Source organism: Panulirus ornatus, chromosome 14 (assembly GCF_036320965.1).
Source record: "Panulirus ornatus isolate Po-2019 chromosome 14, ASM3632096v1, whole genome shotgun sequence".
Lineage (NCBI taxonomy): Eukaryota > Metazoa > Arthropoda > Malacostraca > Decapoda > Palinuridae > Panulirus > Panulirus ornatus.
In genome coordinates this window covers 686,543-713,213 of record NC_092237.1, presented here as the reverse complement: position 1 = coordinate 713,213, position 26,671 = coordinate 686,543, and the positions used below count along the sequence as shown (strand labels likewise).

Below are 26,671 nucleotides of genomic sequence, written 5' to 3'. Positions count from 1 at the left end.
CATTTTGCGAAAAGGCAAGGGTAGCACTTAGTGCTCTCCGCAGGAAACTCTTAAGAAGAATGGGCTATGTGAGTTAAGTGTTGTTAAGTGTTTTGTGTGACAAGGAGAGATTGTATGTTTGTGGACAGATTGCCGGCAGTCCAAGTGTGGGTAAGGCAGAAAGAAAAGACAGCTGCTTGGGTCAGAGGAGTGCAACTTGACAGCGACTGAAGTGCTGGCTCACTGCGAAGCCATCACTAACTTTCCTGATACATAGGCGGGTATAACTATTAATATACCTCCCTTGTCTTTGGCTAAACTTATTTGCAGGAGCTTCTAAATTTTTCTTAGTTTCTCTGGTTGCATACATTAATGGAACTTTGAAGTAAATTGTCATGCCAGTTTGGCTTTATTCCAGTGTTGACGATGAAAATGTTATTTTGCTGAATTATGTTGTATACATATTGGCTAGAGAGTGGATGTTACTGAGGCTATTTTTTTTTTTTTTTTTTTTTTTTTTATATTTGTTCCTAGCACTACCTTCCTAACTTGGGAAACAGCATATGAGTATGAACAAAAAATATGGCTCGTGTAACTTCAGCCCAGTTTGGTGATAAGGCTGTTACAGTGGGAACTTTCTGAACCTGTAAGTGCTTGAACCTTATATTTCAAAAGTCTTCATGTGAAGACCTATGTAGTAGGAGTTGGGAGTTATCATATGAGCACTTTTATAGGTTTGTTTTTAACCTTGTTCCCAATATTTGGCATTTCTCTATCTTCTGAGTGTTCCCCTTTTTCACTTAAGGTACTTCTTTTAGAGACTACCACTCCCTGGAAACAATTCTGAACTGTAAATAGATAATGTAGTGTTATGGATGGTAAGATGAGGGAGAAAAATGCAAGGGTCTTGGAGGAAGGGGCAGGCTAGATATTGTCTTTTCGGGTGAGGGGGGCCTGGGAGATGAAAAAGTTTTTGTTTGTTGATGATATGGTGCTGGTGGCAAATTTGAGTAAGAAACTGTAGATGTTAGTGTCTTAGTGTGGAAGAGTGTGTGAGATGAGGAAGTTGAGAGTAAAGTGAATGAAAACAAGTTATTAGATGTAGAAGTGCAAAGAGACAGGTTAGTTGTGATATGAGTTTGAATGAAGAAAACTTAAAGGAAGAGAAATTATTTAGATACTGGAGTGGATATGACAGGAAGCTGAGATGAGTCGTAGATTTGATAAGAGGGTAAAGGTTTATGGAGCATTAAGGAATGCGTGGAAAGAGTTCATTATCTGTGAGAGTGAAAATTGGCATGTTTGAAGGTCATAGAAGAGAATGTATGGAAGGGAGTGACTGTGTTGGAAATTAAATATTTGAGGACGGTATCTGTTGTGAGGGTTGATTGAGTAAATAATGAAGGTGTAGTAGTAAGAAGAGTATGGTTCAGAGCTGAAGAGGGTATGGTGAAATGGTATGGTCATTTAGAGAGAGTAAGTGAAGAAGAGAGTTTGACAAAGGATATATTTGTCAGAAGTGGAGGGAATAAGAAAATGGGGTAGACCGAATTGGAGATGGAAGGATGGAGTGAATGAGAATTGGAGTGCTCAGTATCTGAACATGCAGGTTAGTGAAAGGTATCCATGGGATGGATTGAATTGGGGGCGACTTACTGTTAGTGAACTGAACCAGGATGTATGAAGCAGCAGGGGAAAACATGAAAAGGTCAGTGGAACCTGGTTGTGTACAGGGGGCTGTGGTTTCAGTGCTTTACACATGACAGCTAGAATGGATGTGGGTGACTGAATCCATTTCTTCTTCTGTCTTGCAGTACCTCACTGATGTGGAAATGGTGAACACGTAGGAAAGAAAGAAAAAGAAAAATATGTGAATATATGAGTGTATGTCAGTATTTCTTCTTTAATTATATAACCCCAGCACCCTTTTCATGGAACTCGTTCAGTCAAAGCTGTACTTCAACTGATGGTAGGGAAATGATGGACTCCTTTGGAGTGGAAAGTTCACGATGTGATTGTATGCCTTTTTGACCTTTGGGTCCAACTTTCTTGCCCTTCAGTGGATTTTCCCTATCAGCAATTTTTCCTTCTGTATGCTTAATGACCAATCTTGAGGAGCATATTATATATAAGGCAGAATTTGAGCAGTTGCTAAATATAGCCTAGTATAATTTCTTTTTAATATTTTATGGTTTAGAGCTTTTCTCTTGATGCAGGTGCAAATAAAACTTAGATTTGTGACAAAAATGATAATGATATGAGTAGATATTGTGTTGAATTATTCAGGAAATGCATATAGAGGTAGGTGAGTAAAACAAAATTAAGGATGAAGAAATTAGAGATGTGTATTGTCAGAAGAGCAAAACTTTGACAGAAAGGTGTCATTATCAGTAAAATGTATCTATACAGGAAAAGTAATTGAAAGAATAAGTTTAAACATCATTTGATTTCTGCATTTTTGATTTATGCAACAATTTTGAGAATGTAATGCTCACTGACCATCTTAAGTATTTCAGAGTACTCTAGAAGAAATGTTCTGCAGTAGTGGAGGGGAAGAAGAGAAGCAGAATCTACCAACATAACATCATGTTACTCCAGAAATCTTGTTTAATTTTGCATGTAATCTCTGCCTCAGCAAACACTGCGCTGTAGTTGCCCTCTGCGAGTGGCTTGTTAAGGGTGAGGCACTAAAGGCTAAAAAGCGGCACTGGAGTTCACAGGTTATGGTGACTATTACCATGGCCATCCCATTGAGGGAGTTCCATTTGGAAAAGGTGTCATAGATGTAGATAGATAGATAGATAGAAAGATAGATATTTAATTGAAGGCTGTTCTAATATTTTCCAGCAGACAATCTGTCTACTTTAGTATACTCCAAATATGGGATTCTGGCAACAGGATCAGGACAGTGTCAACTCCAAACCCATTTCACACAAAAACATCCTGAAGCTTGTTTCCCATTAGATGATTTTCATCTTGTAACTTCTTTCACTGGGACCCATCCTCGTTACTTGACATTTATTCTGGTTGAGTTTTATCAACTGTGTATTATGTATGGTGTGGGAGGTAAGCTACTAGAAGCAGAGAAGTTTTTGTCAAGGGTGCAAGGCATGTGTATGAGTAGGAAGAGAGGAGCATAATTGGTTCCCAGTGAAGGTTGGTCTTTGGCAGGGGTGTGTGATGTCACCATGGCTGTTTAATTTGTTTATGGATGGGGTGGTTAGAGAGGCAAATGCAAGAGTTTTGGAGAGAGAGAGAGGGGGGGGGGGGCAAGTATGCATTCTGTTGGGAATGACAGGATCTGGGAAGAGAGTCAGTTGTTTTTCGCTGATGATACAGCACAGATGGCTGATTTGAATGAGATACTGCTGAAGCTGGTGACCGAGTTTGGAAAAGTGTGTGAAAGGAGAAAGTTGAGAGTAAATGTGAATAAGAGCAAGGTTATTAGTTTCAGCAGGGTTAAAGGACAATTTAGTAGGGATGTAATTATGAATGGAGAATTATTAAAGGAAGTGAAGTGTTTTAGATATCTTGGAGTGGACTTGATAGCATTTGGAACCATGGAATTGGAAGTGAGTCATATGGTGGGGAGGGGGTGAAGGTTCTGGGAATGATGAAGAATGTGTGGAAGGAGAGAACGTTGTCTTAGAGAGCAAAAATGAGTATGTTTGAAGGAATAGTAGTTCCAACAATATTATATGGTTGCAAGGCATGGGCTGTAGATAAGGTTTTATGGAGGAGCGTGGATGTGTTGAAAATGAAATGTTTAAGGACAGTATGTGGTGTAAGGTGGCTTGATTGAGTAATAAATGAAAGGGTATGTGAGATGTGTGGTAATAAAAAGTGTGTGGTGGAGAGAGCAGAAGAGGGATTGAGGCGGTTTGGACATATGGAGAAAATGAGTGGGGAAAGGTTGACAAAGTGGATGTATGTTTCAGAAGTGGAAGAAACAAGAAGTGGGAAGCCAAATTAAAGATGGAAGGATGGAGTGAAAAAGATTTTGAGCAATTGGGGCCTGAACCTGTAGGAGGGTGAAAGGCGTGTACGGAATACAGTGAACTGGAATGATATGTTATGATGGGTTCGACTTGCTGTTAGTGGACTGAACCAGGGCATGTGAAACATCCGAGGTAAACCATGGAAAGGTTTGTGTGGCCTGGATGTGGATAGGGAGATGTGGTTTTGGTGCAGATTGGGGTGTCTCAATGTGTGTGGATGTAACCAAGATGAGAAAAAAGGAGAGATAGGTAGTATGTTGAGGAAAGGAACCTGAATGTTTTGGCTCTGAGTGAAACGAAGCTCAAGGGTAAAGGGGAAGAGTGGTTTGGGAATGTTTTGGGAGTAAAATCATGGGTTAGTGAGAGGACAAGAGCAAGGGAAGGAGTAGCCCTACTGAAACAGGAGTGGTGGGAGTATGTGATAGAGCGTAAGAAAGTAAACTCTAGATTGATATGGGTAGAGCTGAAAGTGGATGGAGAGAGATGGGTGATTATTGGTGCATATGCACCTGGGCATGAGAAGTAAGATCATGAGAGGCAAGTGTTTTGGGAGCAGCTGAGTGAGTGTGTTAGTAGTTTTGATGCACGAGACCGGGTTATAGTGATGGGAGATTTGAATGCAAAGGTGAGTAATGTGGCAGTTGAGGGAATAATTGGTATACATGGGGTGTTCAGTGTTGTACATGGAAATGGTGAAGAGCTTGCAGATTTATGTGCTGAAAAAGGACTGGTGATTGGGAATACCTGGTTTAAAAAGAGATTTTTTTTTTTTTTTTTTTTTTTTTTTTTTTTTTTTTTTTTTTGCCGCTGTCTCCCGCGTTTGCGAGGTAGCGCAAGGAAACAGACGAAAGAAATGGCCCAACCCACCCCCATACACATGTATATACATACGTCCACACACGCAAATATACATACCTACACAGCTTTCCATGGTTTACCCCAGACGCTTCACATGCCTTGATTCAATCCACTGACAGCACGTCAACCCCGGTATACCACATCGCTCCAATTCACTCTATTCCTTGCCCTCCTTTCACCCTCCTGCATGTTCTGGCCCCGATCCCACAAAATCTTTTTCACTCCATCTTTCCACCTCCAATTTGGTCTCCCTCTTCTCCTCGTTCCCTCCACCTCCGACACATATATCCTCTTGGTCAATCTTTCCTCACTCATTCTCTCCATGTGCCCAAACCATTTCAAAACACCCTCTTCTGCTCTCTCAACCACGCTCTTTTTATTTCCACACATCTCTCTTACCCTTACGTTACTTACTCGATCAAACCACCTCACACCACACATTGTCCTCAAACATCTCATTTCCAGCACATCCATCCTCCTGCGCACCACTCTATCTATAGCCCACGCCTCGCAACCATACAACATTGTTGGAACCACTATTCCTTCAAACATACCCATTTTTGCTTTCCGAGATAATGTTCTCGACTTCCACACATTCTTCAAGGCTCCCAGAATTTTCGCCCCCTCCCCCATCCTATGATCCACTTCCGCTTCCATGGTTCCATCCGCTGCCAGATCCACTCCCAGATATCTAAAACACTTTACTTCCTCCAGTTTTTCTCCATTCAAACTCACCTCCCAATTGACTTGACCCTCAACCTTACTGTACCTAATAACCTTGCTCTTATTCACATTTACTCTTAACTTTCTTCTTTCACACACTTTACCAAACTCAGTCACCAGCTTCTGCAGTTTCTCACATGAATCAGCCACCAGCGCTGTATCATCAGCGAACAACAACTGACTCACTTCCCAAGCTCTCTCATCCCCAACAGACTTCATACTTGCCCCTCTTTCCAAAACTCTTGCATTCACCTCCCTAACAACCCCATCCATAAACAAATTAAACAACCATGGAGACATCACACACCCCTGCCGCAAACCTACATTCACTGAGAACCAATCACTTTCCTCTCTTCCTACACGTACACATGCCTTACATCCTCGATAAAAACTTTTCACTGCTTCAAACAACTTGCCTCCCACACCATATATTCTTAATACCTTCCACAGAGCATCTCTATCAACTCTATCATATGCCTTCTCCAGATCCATAAATGCTACATACAAATCCATTTGCTTTTCTAAGTATTTCTCACATACATTCTTCAAAGCAAACACCTGATCCACACATCCTCTACCACTTCTGAAACCACACTGCTCTTCCCCAATCTGATGCTCTGTACATGCCTTCACCCTCTCAATCAATACCCTCCCATATAATTTACCAGGAATACTCAACAAACTTATACCTCTGTAATTTGAGCACTCACTCTTATCCCCTTTGCCTTTGTACAATGGCACTATGCACGCATTCCGCCAATCCTCAGGCACCTCACCATGAGTTATACATACATTAAATAACCTTACCAACCAGTCAACAATACAGTCACCCCCTTTTTTAATAAATTCCACTGCAATACCATCCAAACCTGCTGCCTTGCCGGCTTTCATCTTCTGCAAAGCTTTTACTACCTCTTCTCTGTTTACCAAAGCATTTTCCCTAACCCTCTCACTTTGCACACCACCTCGACCAAAACACCCTATATCTGCCACTCTATCATCAAACACATTCAACAAACCTTCAAAATACTCACTCCATCTCCTTCTCACATCACCACTACTTGGTATCACCTCCCCATTTGTGCCCTTCACTGAAGTTCCCATTTGCTCCCTTGTCTTACGCACTTTATTTACCTCCTTCCAGAACATCTTTTTATTCTCCCTAAAATTTAATGATACTCTCTCACCTCAACTCTCATTTGCCCTTTTTTTCACCTCTTGGACCTTTCTCTTGACCTCCTGTCTCTTTCTTTTATTCATCTCCCACTCAATTGCATTTTTTCCCTGCAAAAATCGTCCAAATGCCTCTCTCTTCTCTTTCACTAATACTCTTACTTCTTCATCCCACCACTCACTACCCTTTCTAATCAACCCATCTCCCACTCTTCTCATGCCACAAGCATCTTTTGCGCAATCCATCACTGATTCCCTAAATACATCCCATTCCTCCCCCATTCCCCTTACTTCCATTGTTCTCACCTTTTTCCATTCTGTACTCAGTCTCTCCTGGTACTTCCTCACACAAGTCTCCTTCCCAAGCTCACTTACTCTCACCACCCTCTTCACCCCAACATTCACTCTTCTTTTCTGAAAACCCATACAAATCTTCACCTTAGCCTCCACAAGATAATGATCAGCCGTCCCTCCAGTTGTACCTCTCAGCACATTAACATCCAAAAGTCTCTCTTTCGTGCGCCTGTCAATTAACACGTAATCCAATAACGCTCTCTGGCCATCTCTCCTACTTACATAAGTATACTTATGTATATCTCGCTTTTTAAACCAGGTATTCCCAATCATCAGTCCTTTTTCAGCACATAAATCTACAAGCTCTTCACCATTTCCATTTACAACACTGAACACCCCATGTATAGCAATTATTCCCTCAACTGCCACATTACTCACCTTTGCATTCAAATCACCCATCACTATAACCCGGTTTTGTGCATCAAAACCACTAACACACTCATTCAGCTGCTCCCAAAACACTTGCCTCTCATGATCTTTCTTCTCATGCCCAGGTGCATATGCACCAATAATCACCCATCTCTCTCCATCAACTTTCAGTTTTACCCATATTAATCGAGAATTTACTTTCTTACATTCTATCATGTTTGAGGGAATAGTGGTTCCAACAATGTTGTATGGTTGCGAGGCGTGGGCTATGGATAGAGATGTGCGCAGGAGGATGGATGTGCTGGAAATGAGATGTTTGAGGACAATGTGTGGTGTGAGGTGGTTTGATCGAGTAAGTAACGTAAGGGTAAGAGAGATGTGTGGAAATAAAAAGAGCGTGGTTGAGAGAGCAGAAGAGGGTGTTTTGAAATGGTTTGGGCACATGGAGAGAATGAGTGAGGAGAGATTGACCAAGAGGATATATGTGTCGGAGGTGGAGGGAACGAGGAGAAGAGGGAGACCAAATTGGAGGTGGAAAGATGGAGTGAAAAAGATTTTGTGTGATCGGGGCCTGAACATGCAGGAGGGTGAAAGGAGGGCAAGAAATAGAGTGAATTGGAGTCATGTGGTATACAGGGGTTGACGTGCTGTCAGTGGATTGAAGCAAGGCATGTGAAGCGTCTGAAGTAAACCATGGAAAGCTGTGTAGGTATGTATATTTGCGTGTGTGGACGTGTGTATGTACATGTGTATGGGGGGGGGGGGCATTTCTTTCGTCTGTTTCCTTGCGCTACCTCGCAAACGCGGGAGACAGCGACAAAGTATATAAAAAAAAAAAAAAAAAAAAAAAAAAAAAAAAAAAAAAACATTCTATCACATACTCCCACAACTCCTGTTTCAAGAGTATTGCTACTCCTTCCCTTGCTCTTGTCTTCTCACTAACCCCTGACTTTACTCCGAAGACCTTCCCAAACCACTCTTCCCCTTTACCCTTGAGCTTCGTTTCACTCAGAGCCAAAACATCCAGGTTCCTTTCCTCAAACATACTACCTATCTCTCCTTTTTTCACATCTTGGTTACATCCACACACATTTAGGCACCCCAATCTGAGCCTTCGCGGAGGATGAGCACTCCCCGTGTGACTCCATCTTCCGTTTCCCATTTTAGAAAATTAAAAAAGTACAAGGAGGGGAGGATTTCTGGCCCCCCGCTCCCGTCCCCTCTCGAGATATATACATAAGTATACATATGTAAGTAGGAGAGATGGCCAGAGAGCATTAATGGATTACGTGTTAATTGATAGGTGTGTGAAAGAGAGACTTTTGGATGTTAATGTGCTGAGAGGTGCAACTGGAGGGATGCCTGATCATTATCATGTGGAGGCGAAGGTGAAGATATGTAGAGGTTTTCAGAATAGAAAAGAGAATGTTGGGGTGAAGAGAGTGGTGAGAGTAAGTGAGCTTGGGAAGGAAACTTGTATGAGGAAGTACCAGGAGAGACTGAGTACAGAATGGAAAAAGGTGAGAACAAAGGAGGTAAGGAGAGTGGGGGAGGAATGGGATGTATTTAGGGAAGCAATAATGGCTTGCACAAAAGATGCTTGTGGCATGAGAAGAGTGGGAGGTGGTTTGATTAGAAAGGGTAATGAGTGGTGGGATGAAGAAGTAAGATTATTAGTGAAAGAGAAGAGAGAGGCATTTGGATGATTTTTGCAGGGAAATAATGCAAATGACCAGGAGATGTATACAAGAAAGATGCAAGAGGTCAAGAGAAAGGTGCAAGAGGTGAAAAAGAGGGCAAATGAGAGTTGGAGTGAGTGAGTATAATTAAATTTTAGGGAGAATAAAAAGATGTTTTGGAAGGAGGTAAATAAAGTGCGTAAGACAAGGGAACAAATGGGAACGTCAGTGAAGGGGGCTAAATGGGGAGGTTATAACAAGTAGTGGTGATGTGAGGAGATGGAGTGAGTATTTTGAAGGTTTGTTGAATGTGTTTGATGATAGAGTGGCAGATATAGGATGTTTTGGTCTAGGTGGTGTGCAAAGTGAGAGAGTTAGGGAGAATGATTTGGTAAACAGAGAGGAGGTAGTAAAAGCTTTGTGGAAGATGGAAGCCAGCAAGGCAGCGGGTTTGGATGGTATCGCAGTGGAATTTATTAAAAAGGGGGTGACTGTATTGTTGACTGGTTGGTAAGGTTATTTAATGTATAATGAAATGAAAAATAAGATAATGACTCATGGTGAGGAGAGAATGAGTGAGGAAAGATTGACCAAGAGGATATATGTGTCGGAGGTGGAGGGAACGAGGAGAAGAGGGAGACCAAATTGGAGGTGGAAAGATGGAGTGAAAAAGATTTTGTGTGATCGGGGCCTGAACATGCAGGAGGGTGAAAGGAGGGCAAGGAATAGAGTGAATTGGAGCGATGTGGTATACCGGGGTTGACGTGCTGTCAGTGGATTGAATCAAGGCATGTGAAGCGTCTGGGGTAAACCATGGAAAGCTGTGTAGGTATGTATATTTGCGTGTGTGGACGTATGTATATACATGTGTATAGGGGGGGTTGGGCCATTTCTTTCGTCTGTTTCCTTGCGCTACCTCGCAAACGCAGGAGACAGCGACAAAGTATAATAAAATATAAATAAATAAATAAATATATATATATATATATATATATATATATATATATTATATATATATATATATATATAGGGGAGAAAGAATACTTCCCACATATTCCCTGCGTGTCGTAGAAGGCGACTAAAAGGGGAGGGAGCGGGGGGCTGGAAATCCTCCCCTCTCATTATTTTTTTTTTATTTTTCCAAAAGAAGGAACAGAGAAGGGGGCCAGGTGAGGATATTCCCTCAAAGGCCCAGTTCTCTGTTCTTAACGCTACCTCGCATATATATATATATATATATATATATATATATATATATATATATTTTTTTTTTTATTTGCTTTGTCGCTGTCTCCCATGTTAGCAAGGTAGCGCAAGGAAACAGACGAAAGACTGTCCCAACCCACCCACATACACATGTATATACATACACGTTGACACACAGCACATATACATACCTATACATCTCAATGTATACATATATATACACACATAGACATATACATATATACACATGTACATAATTCATACTGTCTGCCTTTATTCATTCCCATCGCCACCCCACCATACATGGAATAACAACACCCCCCCCCCAATCATGTGTGCGAGGTAGCGCTAGGAAAAAACCAACAAAGGCCCCATTCGTTCACATTCAGTCTCTAGCTGTCATGTAATAATGCACCGAAACCACAGCTCCCTTTCCACATCCAGGCCCCACAGAACTTTACATGGTTTACCCCAGACGCTTCACATGCCTTGATTCAATCCACTGACAGCACGTCAACCCCGGTATACCACATCGCTCCAATTCACTCTATTCCTTGCCCTCCTTTCACCCTCCTGCATGTTCTGGCCCCGAATCACTCAAAATCTTTTTCACTCCATCTTTCCACCTCCAATTTGGTCTCTCACTTCTCCTCGTTCCCTCCACCTCCGACACATATATCCTCTTGGTCAATCTTTCCTCACTCATTCTCTCCATGTGCCCAAACCATTTCAAAACACCCTCTTCTGCTCTCTCAACCACGCTCTTATTATTACCACACATCTCTCTTACCCTTACGTTACTTACTCGATCAAACCACCTCACACCACACATTGTCCTCAAACATCTCATTTCCAGCACATCCATCCTCCTGCGCACCACTCTATCTATAGCCCACGCCTCGCAACCATACAACATTGTTGGAACCACTATTCCTTCAAACATACCCATTTTTGCTTTCCGAGATAATGTTCTCGACTTCCACACATTCTTCAAGGCTCCCAGAATTTTCGCCCCCTCCCCCATCCTATGATCCACTTCCGCTTCCATGGTTCCATCCGCTGCCAGATCCACTCCCAGATATCTAAAACACTTTACTTCCTCCAGTTTTTCTCCATTCAAACTCACCTCCCAATTGACTTGACCCTCAACCTTACTGTACCTAATAACCTTGCTCTTATTCACATTTACTCTTAACTTTCTTCTTTCACACACTTTACCAAACTCAGTCACCAGCTTCTGCAGTTTCTCACATGAATCAGCCACCAGCGCTGTATCATCAGCGAACAACAACTGACTCACTTCCCAAGCTCTCTCATCCCCAACAGACTTCATACTTGCCCCTCTTTCCAAAACTCTTGCATTCACCTCCCTAACAACCCCATCCATAAACAAATTAAACAACCATGGAGACATCACACACCCCTGCCGCAAACCTACATTCACTGAGAACCAATCACTTTCCTCTCTTCCTACACGTACACATGCCTTACATCCTCGATAAAAACTTTTCACTGCTTCAAACAACTTGCCTCCCACACCATATATTCTTAATACCTTCCACAGAGCATCTCTATCAACTCTATCATATGCCTTCTCCAGATCCATAAATGCTACATACAAATCCATTTGCTTTTCTAAGTATTTCTCACATACATTCTTCAAAGCAAACACCTGATCCACACATCCTCTACCACTTCTGAAACCACACTGCTCTTCCCCAATCTGATGCTCTGTACATGCCTTCACCCTCTCAATCAATACCCTCCCATATAATTTACCAGGAATACTCAACAAACTTATACCTCTGTAATTTGAGCACTCACTCTTATCCCCTTTGCCTTTGTACAATGGCACTATGCACGCATTCCGCCAATCCTCAGGCACCTCACCATGAGTTATACATACATTAAATAACCTTACCAACCAGTCAACAATACAGTCACCCCCTTTTTTAATAAATTCCACTGCAATACCATCCAAACCTGCTGCCTTGCCGGCTTTCATCTTCTGCAAAGCTTTTACTACCTCTTCTCTGTTTACCAAAGCATTTTCCCTAACCCTCTCACTTTGCACACCACCTCGACCAAAACACCCTATATCTGCCACTCTATCATCAAACACATTCAACAAACCTTCAAAATACTCACTCCATCTCCTTCTCACATCACCACTACTTGGTATCACCTCCCCATTTGTGCCCTTCACTGAAGTTCCCATTTGCTCCCTTGTCTTACGCACTTTATTTACCTCCTTCCAGAACATCTTTTTATTCTCCCTAAAATTTAATGATACTCTCTCACCTCAACTCTCATTTGCCCTTTTTTTCACCTCTTGGACCTTTCTCTTGACCTCCTGTCTCTTTCTTTTATTCATCTCCCACTCAATTGCATTTTTTCCCTGCAAAAATCGTCCAAATGCCTCTCTCTTCTCTTTCACTAATACTCTTACTTCTTCATCCCACCACTCACTACCCTTTCTAATCAACCCATCTCCCACTCTTCTCATGCCACAAGCATCTTTTGCGCAATCCATCACTGATTCCCTAAATACATCCCATTCCTCCCCCACTCCCCTTACTTCCATTGTTCTCACCTTTTTCCATTCTGTACTCAGTCTCTCCTGGTACTTCCTCACACAAGTCTCCTTCCCAAGCTCACTTACTCTCACCACCCTCTTCACCCCAACATTCACTCTTCTTTTCTGAAAACCCATACAAATCTTCACCTTAGCCTCCACAAGATAATGATCAGCCGTCCCTCCAGTTGTACCTCTCAGCACATTAACATCCAAAAGTCTCTCTTTCATGCGCCTGTCAATTAACACGTAATCCAATAACGCTCTCTGGCCATCTCTCCTACTTACATAAGTATACTTATGTATATCTCGCTTTTTAAACCAGGTATTCCCAATCATCAGTCCTTTTTCAGCACATAAATCTACAAGCTCTTCACCATTTCCATTTACAACACTGAACACCCCATGTATAGCAATTATTCCCTCAACTGCCACATTACTCACCTTTGCATTCAAATCACCCATCACTATAACCCGGTTTTGTGCATCAAAACCACTAACACACTCATTCAGCTGCTCCCAAAACACTTGCCTCTCATGATCTTTCTTCTCATGCCCAGGTGCATATGCACCAATAATCACCCAACTCTCTCCATCAACTTTCAGTTTTACCCATATTAATCGATAATTTACTTTCTTACATTCTATCACATACTCCCACAACTCCTGTTTCAAGAGTATTGCTACTCCTTCCCTTGCTCTTGTCTTCTCACTAACCCCTGACTTTACTCCGAAGACCTTCCCAAACCACTCTTCCCCTTTACCCTTGAGCTTCGTTTCACTCAGAGCCAAAACATCCAGGTTCCTTTCCTCAAACATACTACCTATCTCTCCTTTTTTCACATCTTGGTTACATCCACACACATTTAGGCACCCCAATCTGAGCCTTCGCGGAGGATGAGCACTCCCCGTGTGACTCCATCTTCCGTTTCCCATTTTAGAAAATTAAAAAAGTACAAGGAGGGGAGGATTTCTGGCCCCCCGCTCCCGTCCCCTCTCGAGATATATACATAAGTATACATATGTAGTAGGAGAGATGGCCAGAGAGCATTAATGGATTACGTGTTAATTGATAGGTGTGTGAAAGAGAGACTTTTGGATGTTAATGTGCTGAGAGGTGCAACTGGAGGGATGCCTGATCATTATCATGTGGAGGCGAAGGTGAAGATATGTAGAGGTTTTCAGAATAGAAAAGAGAATGTTGGGGTGAAGAGAGTGGTGAGAGTAAGTGAGCTTGGGAAGGAAACTTGTATGAGGAAGTACCAGGAGAGACTGAGTACAGAATGGAAAAAGGTGAGAACAAAGGAGGTAAGGAGAGTGGGGGAGGAATGGGATGTATTTAGGGAAGCAATAATGGCTTGCACAAAAGATGCTTGTGGCATGAGAAGAGTGGGAGGTGGTTTGATTAGAAAGGGTAATGAGTGGTGGGATGAAGAAGTAAGATTATTAGTGAAAGAGAAGAGAGAGGCATTTGGATGATTTTTGCAGGGAAATAATGCAAATGACCAGGAGATGTATACAAGAAAGATGCAAGAGGTCAAGAGAAAGGTGCAAGAGGTGAAAAAGAGGGCAAATGAGAGTTGGAGTGAGTGAGTATAATTAAATTTTAGGGAGAATAAAAAGATGTTTTGGAAGGAGGTAAATAAAGTGCGTAAGACAAGGGAACAAATGGGAACGTCAGTGAAGGGGGCTAAATGGGGAGGTTATAACAAGTAGTGGTGATGTGAGGAGATGGAGTGAGTATTTTGAAGGTTTGTTGAATGTGTTTGATGATAGAGTGGCAGATATAGGATGTTTTGGTCTAGGTGGTGTGCAAAGTGAGAGAGTTAGGGAGAATGATTTGGTAAACAGAGAGGAGGTAGTAAAAGCTTTGTGGAAGATGGAAGCCAGCAAGGCAGCGGGTTTGGATGGTATCGCAGTGGAATTTATTAAAAAGGGGGTGACTGTATTGTTGACTGGTTGGTAAGGTTATTTAATGTATAATGAAATGAAAAATAAGATAATGACTCATGGTGAGGAGAGAATGAGTGAGGAAAGATTGACCAAGAGGATATATGTGTCGGAGGTGGAGGGAACGAGGAGAAGAGGGAGACCAAATTGGAGGTGGAAAGATGGAGTGAAAAAGATTTTGTGTGATCGGGGCCTGAACATGCAGGAGGGTGAAAGGAGGGCAAAGAATAGAGTGAATTGGAGCGATGTGGTATACTGGGGTTGACGTGCTGTCAGTGGATTGAATCAAGGCATGTGTATGGGGGTGGGTTGGGCCATTTCTTTCGTCTGTTTCCTTGCGCTACCTCGCAAACACGGGAGACAGCGACAAAGCAAAAATATATATATATATATATATATATAGTGGTTCCAACAATGTTGTATGGTTGCGAGGCGTGGGCTATGGATAGAGTTGTGCACAGGAGGATGAATGTGCTGGAAATGAGATGTTTGAGGACAATGTGTGGTGTGAGGTGGTTTGATCGAGTGAGTAACGTAAGGGTAAGAGAGATGTGTGGAAATAAAAAGAGCGTGGTTGAGAGAGGAGAAGAGGGTGTTTTGAAGTGGTTTGGGCACATGGAGAGAATGAGTGAGGAAAGATTGACCAAGAGGATATATGTGTCGGAGGTGGAGGGAATGAGGAGAAGAGGGAGACCAAATTGGAGGTGGAAAGATGGAGTGAAAAAGATTTTGTGTGATCGGGGCCTGAACATGCAGGAGGGTGAAAGGAGGGCAAGGAATAGAGTGAATTGGAGCGATGTGGTATACCGGGGTTGACGTGCTGTCAGTGGATTGAATCAAGGCATGTGAAGCGTCTGGGGTAAACCATGGAAAGCTGTGTAGGTATGTATATTTGCGTGTGTGGACGTATGTATATACATGTGTATAGGGGGGGTTGGGCCATTTCTTTCGTCTGTTTCCTTGCGCTACCTCGCAAACGCAGGAGACAGCGACAAAGTATAATAAAATATAAATAAATAAATAAATATATATATATATATATATATATATATATATATATATATATATATATATATATATATATATAGGGGAGAAAGAATACTTCCCACATATTCCCTGCGTGTCGTAGAAGGCGACTAAAAGGGGAGGGAGCGGGGGGCTGGAAATCCTCCCCTCTCATTATTTTTTTTTTATTTTTCCAAAAGAAGGAACAGAGAAGGGGGCCAGGTGAGGATATTCCCTCAAAGGCCCAGTTCTCTGTTCTTAACGCTACCTCGCATATATATATATATATATATATATATATATATATATATATATTTTTTTTTTTATTTGCTTTGTCGCTGTCTCCCATGTTAGCAAGGTAGCGCAAGGAAACAGACGAAAGACTGTCCCAACCCACCCACATACACATGTATATACATACACGTTGACACACAGCACATATACATACCTATACATCTCAATGTATACATATATATACACACATAGACATATACATATATACACATGTACATAATTCATACTGTCTGCCTTTATTCATTCCCATCGCCACCCCACCATACATGGAATAACAACACCCCCCCCCCAATCATGTGTGCGAGGTAGCGCTAGGAAAAAACCAACAAAGGCCCCATTCGTTCACATTCAGTCTCTAGCTGTCATGTAATAATGCACCGAAACCACAGCTCCCTTTCCACATCCAGGCCCCACAGAACTTTACATGGTTTACCCCAGACGCTTCACATGCCCTGGTTCCATCCATTGACAGCACGTCGACCCCGGTATACCACATCGTTCCAATTCACTCTATTCCTTGCACGCCTTTCACCCTCCTGCATGTTCAGGCCCCAATCACTCAAAATCTTTTTCACTCCATCTTTCCACCTCCAATTTGGTCTCTCACTTCTCCTCGTTCCCTCCACCTCTGACACATATATCCTCTTAGTCAATCTTTCCTCACTCATTCTCTCCATGTGACCAAACCATTTCAAAACGCCCTCTTCTGCTCTCTCAACCACACTCTTATTATTACCACACATCTCTCTTACCCTATTATTACTTACTCGATCGAACCACCTCACACCACATATTGTCCTCAAACATCTCATTTCCAGCACATCCACCCTCCTGCGCACATCTCTATCCATAGCGCACGCCTTGCAACCATACAACATTGTTGGAACCACTATTCCTTCAAACATACCCATTTTTGCTTTCCGAGATATTGTTCTCGACTTCCACACATTCTTCAAGGCTCCCAGAACTTTCGCCCCCTCCCCCACCCTATGATTCACTTCCGCTTCCATGGTTCCATCCGCTGCCAGATCCACTCCCAGATATGTAAAATACTGTACTTCCTCCAGTTTTTCTCCATTCAAACTTACCTCCCAATTGACTTGACCCTCAACCCTATTGTACCTAATAATCTTGCTCTTATTCACATTTACTCTCAACTTTCTTCTTTCACACACTTTACCAAACTCAGTCACCAGCTTCTGCAGTTTCTCACATGAATCAGACACCAGCGCTGTATCATCAGGGAACAACAACTGACTCACTTCCCAAGCTCTCTCATCCCCAACAGACTGCGTACTTGCCTCTCTTTCCAAAACTCTTGCATTCACCTCCCTAACAACCCCATCCATAAACAAATTAAACAACCATGGAGACATCACACACCCCTGCCGCAAACCTACATTCACTGAGAACCAATTACTCTCCTCTCTTCCTACACGTACACATTGCTTACATCCTCGATAAAAACTTTTCACTTCTTCTAACAACTTGCCTCTCACACCATATATTCTTAATACCTTCCACAGAGCATCTATATCAACTCTTATCGTATGCCTTCTCTAGATCCATAAATGCTACATACAAATCCATTTGCTTTTCTAAGTATTTCTCACATACATTCTTCAAAGCAAACACCTGATCCACACATCCTCTACCACTTCTGAAACCACAATGCTCTTCCCCAATCTGATGCTCTGTACATACCTTCACCCTCTCAATCAATACCTTCCCATATAATTTACCGGGAATACTCAACAAACTTATACCTCTGTAATTTGAGCACTCACTCTTATCCCCTATGCCTTTGTACAATGGCACTATGCAAGCATTCCACCAATCCTCAGGCACCTCACCATGAATCATACATACATTAAGTAACCTTACCAACCAGTCAACAATACAGTCACCCCCTTTTTTAATAAATTCCACTGCAATACCATCCAATCCTGCTGCCTTGCCGGCTTTCATCTTCCGCAAAGCTTTTACTACCTCTTCTCTGTTTACCAAATCATTTTCCCTAACCCTCTCACTTTGCACACCACCTCGACCAAAACACCCTATATCTGCCACTCTATCATCAAACACATTCAACAAACCTTCAAAATACTCACTCCGTCTCCTTCTCACATCACCACTACTTGTTATAACCTCCCCATTTAGCCCCCTTCACTGAAGTTCCCATTTGCTCCCTTGTCTTATGCACTTTATTTATCTCCTTCCAAAACATCTTTTTATTCTCCCTAAAATTTAATGATACTCTCTCACCCCAACTCTCATTTGCCCTTTTTTTCACCTCTTGCACCTTTCTCTTGACCTCCTGCCTCTTTCTTTCATACATCTCCCAGTCATTTGCATTTTTCCCTGCAAAAATCGTCCAAATGCCTCAATCTTCACTTTCACTAATAATCTTACTTCTTCATCCCACCACTAACTACGCTTTCTAATCAAACCACCTCCCACGCTTCTCATGCCACAAGCATCTTTTGCGCAAGCCATTACTGCTTCTCTAAATACATCCCATTCCTCCCCCACTCCCCTTACCTCCTTTGTTCTCACCTTTTTCCATTCTGTACTCATAATCTCCTGGTACTTCCTCACACAAGTCTCCTTCCCAAGCTCACTTACTCTCACCACTCTCTTCACCCCAATATTCTCTCTTCTTTTCTGAAAACCTCTACAAACCTTCACCTTTGCCTCCACAAGATAATGATCAGACATCCCTCCAGTTGCACCTCTCAGAACATTAACATCCAAAAGTCTCTCTTTCGCACGCCTATCAATTAACTCGTAATCCAATAATGCTCTCTGGCCATCTCTCCAACTTACATACATAGACTTATGTATATCTTGCTTTTTAAACCAGGTATTCCCAATCACCAGTCCTTTTTCAGCACATAAATCTACAAGCTCTTCACCATTTCCATTTACAACACTGAACACCCCATGTATACCAATTATTCCCTCAACTGTCACATTACTCACCTTTGCATTCAAATCACCCATCACTATAACCCGGTTTTGTGCATCAAAACCACTAACACACTCATTCAGCTGCTCCCAAAACACTTGCCTCTCATGATCTTTCTTCTCATGACCAGGTGCATATGCACCAATAATCACCCATCTCTCTCCATCAACTTAAAGTTTTACCCATATCAATCTAGAATTTACTTTCTTACATTCTATCACATACTCCCACCACTCCTGTTTCAGGAGTAGTGCTACTCCTTCCCTTGCTCTCGTGCTCTCACTAACCCTTGACTTTACTCCCAAGACATTCCTAGACCACTCTTCCCCTTTACCCTTGAGCTTCGTTTCACTCAGAGCCAAATCATCCAGGTTCCTTTCTTCAAACATACTACCTATCTCTCCTTTTTTCTCATTTTTTTTTACATCCACACACATTTAGACACACCCAATCTGAGCCTTCGAGGAGGATGAGCACTCCCCGTGTGACTCCTTCTTCTGTTTCCCCTTTTAGAAAGTTGAAATACAAGGAGGGAGGGTTTCTAGCCCCCGCTTCTGTCCCCTTTAGTCGCCTTCTACGACACGTGAGGAATGCGTGGGAAGTATTCTTTCTCCCCTATCCCCAGGGATAAAAAAAAATATATATATATATATTATTTTGCTTTGTCGCTGTCTCCCGCGTTAGCGAGGTAGCGCAAGGAAACAGACGAAAGAATGGCCCAACCCACCCACATACACATGCATATACATACACGTCCACACACGCAAATATACATACCTATACATCTCAACGTATACATATATATACACACACACAGACATATACATATATACACATGTACATAATTCATACTGTCTGCCTCTATGCATTCTCATCACCACCTCACCACACATGAAATAACAACCCCCTCCCCCCTCATCTGTGTGAGGTAGCGCTAGGAAAAGACAACAAAAGCCCCTTTTGTTCACACTCAGTCTCTAGCTGTCATGCAATAATGCACCGAAACCACAGCTCCCTTTCCACATCCAGGCCCCACAGAACTTTCCATGGTTTACCCCAGACACTTCACATGCCCTGGTTCAATCCATTGGCAGCACGTCAACCCCGGTATACCACATCATTCCAATTCACTCTATTCCTTGCACGCCTTTCACCTTCCTGCGTGTTCAGGCTCTGATCGCTCAAAATCTTTTTCACTCCATCTCTCCACCTCCAATTTGGTCTCCCACTTCTCGTTCCCTCCACCTCTGACACATATATCCTCTTAGTCAATCTTTCCTTACTCATTCTCTCCATGTGACCAACCCATTTCAAAACACCCTCTTTTGCTCTCTCAACTACACTCCTTTTATTACCACACATTTCTCTTACCCTTTCATTACTTACCTAATCAAACCACCTCACACCACATATTGTCCTCAAACATCTCATTTCCAGCACGTCCACCCTCCTGCTCACAACTCTATCTATAGCCCACACCTCCCAACCATATGACATTGTTGGAACCACTATTCCTTCAAACATACTCATTTTTGCTTTCTGAGATAACTTTCTCGCCTTCCACACATTTTTCAACCCTCCCAGAACTTTCGCCCCCTCCCCCACCCTGTGACTCACTTCTGCTTCCATGGTTCCATCCGCTGCCAAATCCACTCCCAGATATCTAAAACACTTCACTTCATCCAGTTTTTCTCCATTGAAATTTACCTTTCAATTGACTTATCCTTTAACCCAACTGTACCTAGTAACCTTGCTCTTATTTACATTTACTCTCAGCTTTCTTCTTTCACACACTTTACCAAACAGAGTCACCAGCTTCTGCAGTTTCTCACCCAATCAGCCACCAGCGCTGTATCATCAGCGAACAACAACTGACTCATTTCCCAAGCCCTCTCATCCACAACAGACTGCATACTTACCTCTCTCCAAAACTCTTGCATCCACCTCCCTAACGACCCCATCTATAAACAAATTAAACATCCATGGTGACATCACACACCCCTGCTGCAAACCGACATTCACTGAGAACCAATAACTTTCCTCTCTTCCTACTGGTGCACATGTCTTACATCCTTTTTATAATTGAAATATAACATGATGAAATGTTTCTATCCATGAATTAATCACAGAAAATAATCTCATAATGCTTCCCCAAGGTGACAGATACCCATTATATATGAACAGAATAATCACAGAAACTTCTAAAAGAGTAACCATTAATTACTTATTTACAGGCCTTCATGTCCCCCAATGTCATTTGGTGTGTGGCAGGGTGGCGATGGGAATGAATAAAGGCAGCAAGTATAAATTATGTATATGTGTATATCTGTGTATATATATGTATACGTTGAAATATATGAGTATGTATATGTGCATGTGTGGACGTGTATGTATATAAATGTGTATGTGGGTGGTTGGGCCCTTCTTTCGTCTGTTTCCTTGCGCTACCTCTAATGCGGGAGACGGTGACAAAGTATGAAATACAGTGTCCCCCAACATATATTTGAACCTCAGATTCGAATTCAGCATGAACAATTGTACTTATACTGTGGTTTTCAAGCAAATCTAATGATTTCACAAAAATACCAAGGATTGCAGGTACAGGTACACCACCGAATTTCCAGCAACTGATGGTTCAGCACCTACTTTAGTCCAAACAAAATTATGTGAGGGAACTTGAAATTACCGCAACCACCAGACTAATTTACTGGGCGGCTGCAGATGGCGTTGTGTGTAGGGCACGCTTATGTACATTCTTTACACTGTACTTGGTGGTGATACCGCCATTCTGTGAGATTCTTAGCTTATTTTGTTAAAATTTAACCCTAGCTATGGCTTCTAAGACATATGAGAGTGTCAGTCGTGGTGTCAAACATAAACACCAGTTCATATCAATCCAAAATAAAGTAGAACTGTTGAAAAAATGGACTGTGGTGTTTTAGTGTGTAAGCTGTGTGATATCTACCGTATTGGTTTATCGACTGTTTATGATATAAAGAAGTAGAGTGAGAAAATATTGAAATTCTATGCAGACAGCGATTCCAAGAAGCAAATGACGATTAGAAAAACTATGAAAGATGGTAAGAGTACTGAGCACGATCGAGTGATGATGGATTGGTTTTGACAGCGTCAGAGTGATGGAGTGGACTTCTCAGGGAGCATGATAATGGTCCAGGCTAAGTTGTTCCATAAAGAACTTAAATTACATCATGAGCATGACTATAGTGAAGGATGGCTTCAGAGATTCAAGAAGCATTATGGAATTTCCATGAATAAAGTGTGCGGAGAAAAGCTGTCTGCAAACCACGAAGGAGCTGCCGAGTATGTGGACGAATTTACGAGACTACTAGCTGACGAGCACATCAGTCCTGAGCAGGTGTATAAGTATTTATATTTCATTCATTTATTTGATTTACATTTAATATTTAATTTAGATTTGTAGCAGTCCATGGTATACTTTAGACACATGGGAGTTGTATACTTGTGGGTAAGAGGTGTGTTGATGAATTATTATTATGTGACCATGGTTGGTCCGGTGAAATGGTTAATCCAGCAAGGCTTTAGAACCAAGAGTGCCAGAAAATCGGTAGTGTACCTGTAATAGTTTAGGGAATTTATTAGCCCCAAAATCTTTTTCTTTTAAAATTGAAATATGGCATAATGAAATGCTTCTATAATTGAAAATATCATGAAATTATCTCATAATGCTGCCCAGGCGGATACCCAACAGTTATGAACCGAGTAATCACAGAATCTTCTAAAAGAGTAACCATTAATTACCTATTTACAGGCCTTAATGTCCTCTGACATATATTTCAACCCAGATTTGAATTCACCATCAAAAAAGTAGTCCCAATACTGAAATTTTCAAGCAGATCTATTTCCCGCCTGGTTTCAGAGAGATGATCAAGGAAAGAAGTAGACTGATAGTGTTCTACTAAGGGGGGTTGGATTTGAGACCACAAACACTGCAGAAATGAAGAGAGAAAGAGCCAGGTCTAGGAGCTGAGTCAGAAGAGATGCTGATATGGAATTACTAATTTATACCAGGAATTACTAGTTTATACCAATGACTATTTGGGATCATGAACACCGTTAATGCAGAAAACTCTTTGTTGTCCGTTACCATGAAATGAACATATAAAAAATATCATTTTCGAATTCACATGGCCATTAGCAGTTATATATAGCATGGAACATTAGATATATGTATAGAATTAATTTTTTTGATAATTTCCAGCATTAATGTGAATATTATATTAAGTATACCATACATTGGAACTACTATTGACCTCCTTATGTACTGTACTTTGTTGTTGATTATCTGAAACTTCCTCCATTTCAGCTACCCACCACCCCCACCACCTCTGCGTGGGTGAGTATGATGTAGTCTTATCACTAGTGATCTTTATCTGTAAGTAGCCTCAAATAGTATTACTAGATTCTGATCTTCACGTGACAATATGTTTAGCATCCTAAGGATTTTTATTATAGTTTTAAGATTGTTTATTTTCTTGATGATTTGATAATTGATTTAGGGAGGGCACAGGTGAGAACTAACTCCCTACCCTTCCTTATTGCCGCAGTTACGGCCCACCGGACCGTCGGCCGTACTAAGCGCGCGATGTACGCCGGGAGCACTGCTGATGAACCCTCAATCGTTGGCGCGGGCGCGGTAGTGTGGTGTCAGCGTGTATTCGTAACTTCTCTTGTAGCGTCCGCGACTGCTCCGCCGGGATCCATACCGCCGCCGTGGCTATGCCGTGCCGCGCTGCTGTAGCAACTTAGGATGGGCACATAAAGCTCATTCATGAAACCCTCTAAGGGCATTTACCTTGTAATTTGAATACTACTGTCAGTGCGATTGATTCTTTAGGGTTAGTGGCTACTGTCAGGTCGATCAGTCTTCTCGGTTAGGATCAGGTAATGTTCCCTCAGTTTCTTTGTTTTATATTTTGTTGTATTGTAGGTTATATTACACTGTGAATGTTTAGGAGTAATTACCAATAAAAGCAAAAATCGTAGACTAAACATTTGTTTTAATGACAATAGAATCCTTTGGTATCTGCATCTTGGATAGTTCCTTATCTTCATCATAAATTGTAAAGGTGTCCTGAAGATGAATGGTTATAGATACCACTAGCATATGATGTCTGAATGATTTAGCAGCTTATATCGACACTGTTAAGTTCCCAGATGAATGGAACATTTGACTTAAAAGCTGCTGTCTTTTTGTCCTTGTGGAGACCATATTGTTCAGCTGTCCATAGAATATAGATTACTCAGAATTTCTTTCATTATTTACTTGTGAGTCTTGGCTGTTTCATTTCATGTTTGTTTCAAGTTGATAGTGTAGAACCTTGATAATTCACATTATCCATCAGAATAATGGGTAACTTGCTGTTACTTTTGAAAAGAACACTCAGATTAGGTAAGTAACAAGGATTTTGAACTCTGATTTAGGATGTGCAGAAGAAAATTGTGAAATTGATGTATTCATACATCAGCTTTGCTGAAACTCAGTTTATTGTGTGTGTGTGAGAGATTGAGTGCAAGTATAATTGCTTACTTGTACTGTATGGGGAGAAAGTTTTACACTCAAAGGCCTCGTCTTTTGAGCATTCTCTACCGTCATCTATCTATTTATCATTCTGTCTAGATCCCTGATACCCATTCTCTCCGAGAACTCCCTCAAGGGCTGGGTATGGCTAAAGTGTGTCCATAACTGATCTTCAGTAATGCTTCGTAGTCTTTAGTGCCTACCTTTAGCAGGCCACTAGCAGAGGGCAACTCTAACACTGTTTCCAAAGCCTCTTACCTATTGTTTCTATCAACCACTACCTGTGTCTTCCTATTGTTTCAGCCTAATGTTTCAAGCTGCTACTTCCATTTAATAGTCCTGCCTGATGTTCCTACCATCTACTACTACCTAATGCTTGTACTATCATACAACCTTTTGAATTTGTATATGCTGTCATCATTAACCATGCCCTTAGTCAGTTTGTTCCATTCATCCACCACTCTTATATAAGTATTTCTTCACATCCTTTTTTATAAGTTATGTTGTTACCTAATTGTGCAATTTAGTGAGAGTGCTCTATACATGGGGCCTTACCTCTTGAAATCTGTTATAACCATATAACTTTTTGGACTTGTCTCCTTTCTGCACTTACAGTTTCATCGCTTGGCATATACTGTTCATCCACTTATCTGATACCATGAAAAGATTTCTGTAAATCTTTTCTAACAAGTTTCTTATTTCCTTTTTGTGGCCTGTGGTTGCTCTGTCTTTACATCTCATAAAGAATTATTTTGAGCAGACTTCATCAAGCTGGTTTAGAAACATAAAGGTTGTGTTTGAGTCTCAGCTGACTGTAACTCAGTCCACTTATTTCAGATACTATCCTCTTGCTTTCCTTAGAACCTTCTCTATTTGTCCTTTGTGCTGCTTTAGGTGTGGTGACCAAACTTTTGCATATTCTAGTGGTGGCCTAATATGCATTGTTGTTAGCTTGTTGAACATTTCATTATCCTTGAATTTATATATTATTTTGATATTTGCCCGCTGACAGTTCACCTTTGTAGTAGTTCTAACATGGTACTATAATGACAGATCATATAAAAGTACACTCTCAAACTTTTAGTCCTGTACTTTATTTCCTGCTATTTCCTGCATGTTCATATTCATTTAAAGGCCTCTTTTATTTATGTTTTCCATAAGCATTGGTTGAATCTCATTAATAGTGTATTAGACCAATTTTAGAGATTGTTTTGATCTGTTTATAAGTTCCTGCAGTCTTTGTCACCCTTTACTTCTTTCATGATCTTATCAGGCATTACTGGACTCTGCCTACTTGTAGTTACGCTAGAAGTGTAAAGTCACCTTTGGCAAGGTATCATTCAAGGGTAATATCATCAAAGAACTTCTCATTCCAAAGGAGTTTGTTTTTCTTTGGTGATGATTGTGGTGCAGCCTTGAATCTGCAGAAACCCCTGGAAAAGGGGTCATGGAGTTGAATAATGATAATGATAAGTAATGACCTTTGCATCTTCCACAAACATATTCAGGTATGAACTCAGACCTCTTGGCAAGTAATTTACATAGATCACAAGTAGGAAGTGTCCTAAGACTGAGCCCTTCAGCATGCCACTGGTGACCGCAACCCATTTCAGAAAGGTTCCACTGATGTGTGTCAATGTTTTTCTTCCACTAATATGATTTTCTATTTATTTATCCTTTTATGATAGGGGATAGGGGAGAAAGAATACTTCCCACGTATTCCCTGTGTGTTGTAGAAGGCGACTAAAAGGGAAGGGAGCGGGGGGCTGGAAATCCTCCCCTCTCGTTTTTTTATTTTTATTTTATTTTTTTTTTTCCAAAAGAAGGAACAGAGAAGAGGGCCAGGTGAGGATATTCCCTCAAAGGCCCAGTCCTCTGTTCTTAACGCTACCTCGCTATCGCGGGAAATAGTGAATAGTATGAAAAAAAAAAAAAATTTATTGTGGGGGAGTTCCCTCACATCTGCATAAAAATCCAGCT

General features: G+C 41.4%; 1 protein-coding gene across 4 annotated transcripts in view; it reads left to right on the top strand.

The window, feature by feature from the left end:
• LOC139753123 (RNA-binding protein lark-like) overlaps positions 1-24,162 on the top strand; it is a 71,140-nt gene extending 46,978 nt beyond the window's left edge. For 2 of the 4 annotated variants that reach the window (XM_071669232.1, XM_071669233.1), the window contains exons 6-7: positions 23,477-23,506; positions 23,718-24,162. In XM_071669232.1, coding sequence (XP_071525333.1) covers positions 23,477-23,506; positions 23,718-23,748 — 61 coding nt within the window. In that variant the 3' untranslated portion in view covers positions 23,749-24,162. Of the gene's footprint in view, positions 1-2,495; positions 5,137-23,029; positions 23,507-23,717 lie in introns of those variants that run through there. The other 2 variants (XR_011713650.1, XM_071669234.1) reach the window with 2 other exon arrangements.
• The last annotated feature ends 2,509 nt before the right edge of the window (positions 24,163-26,671 follow it).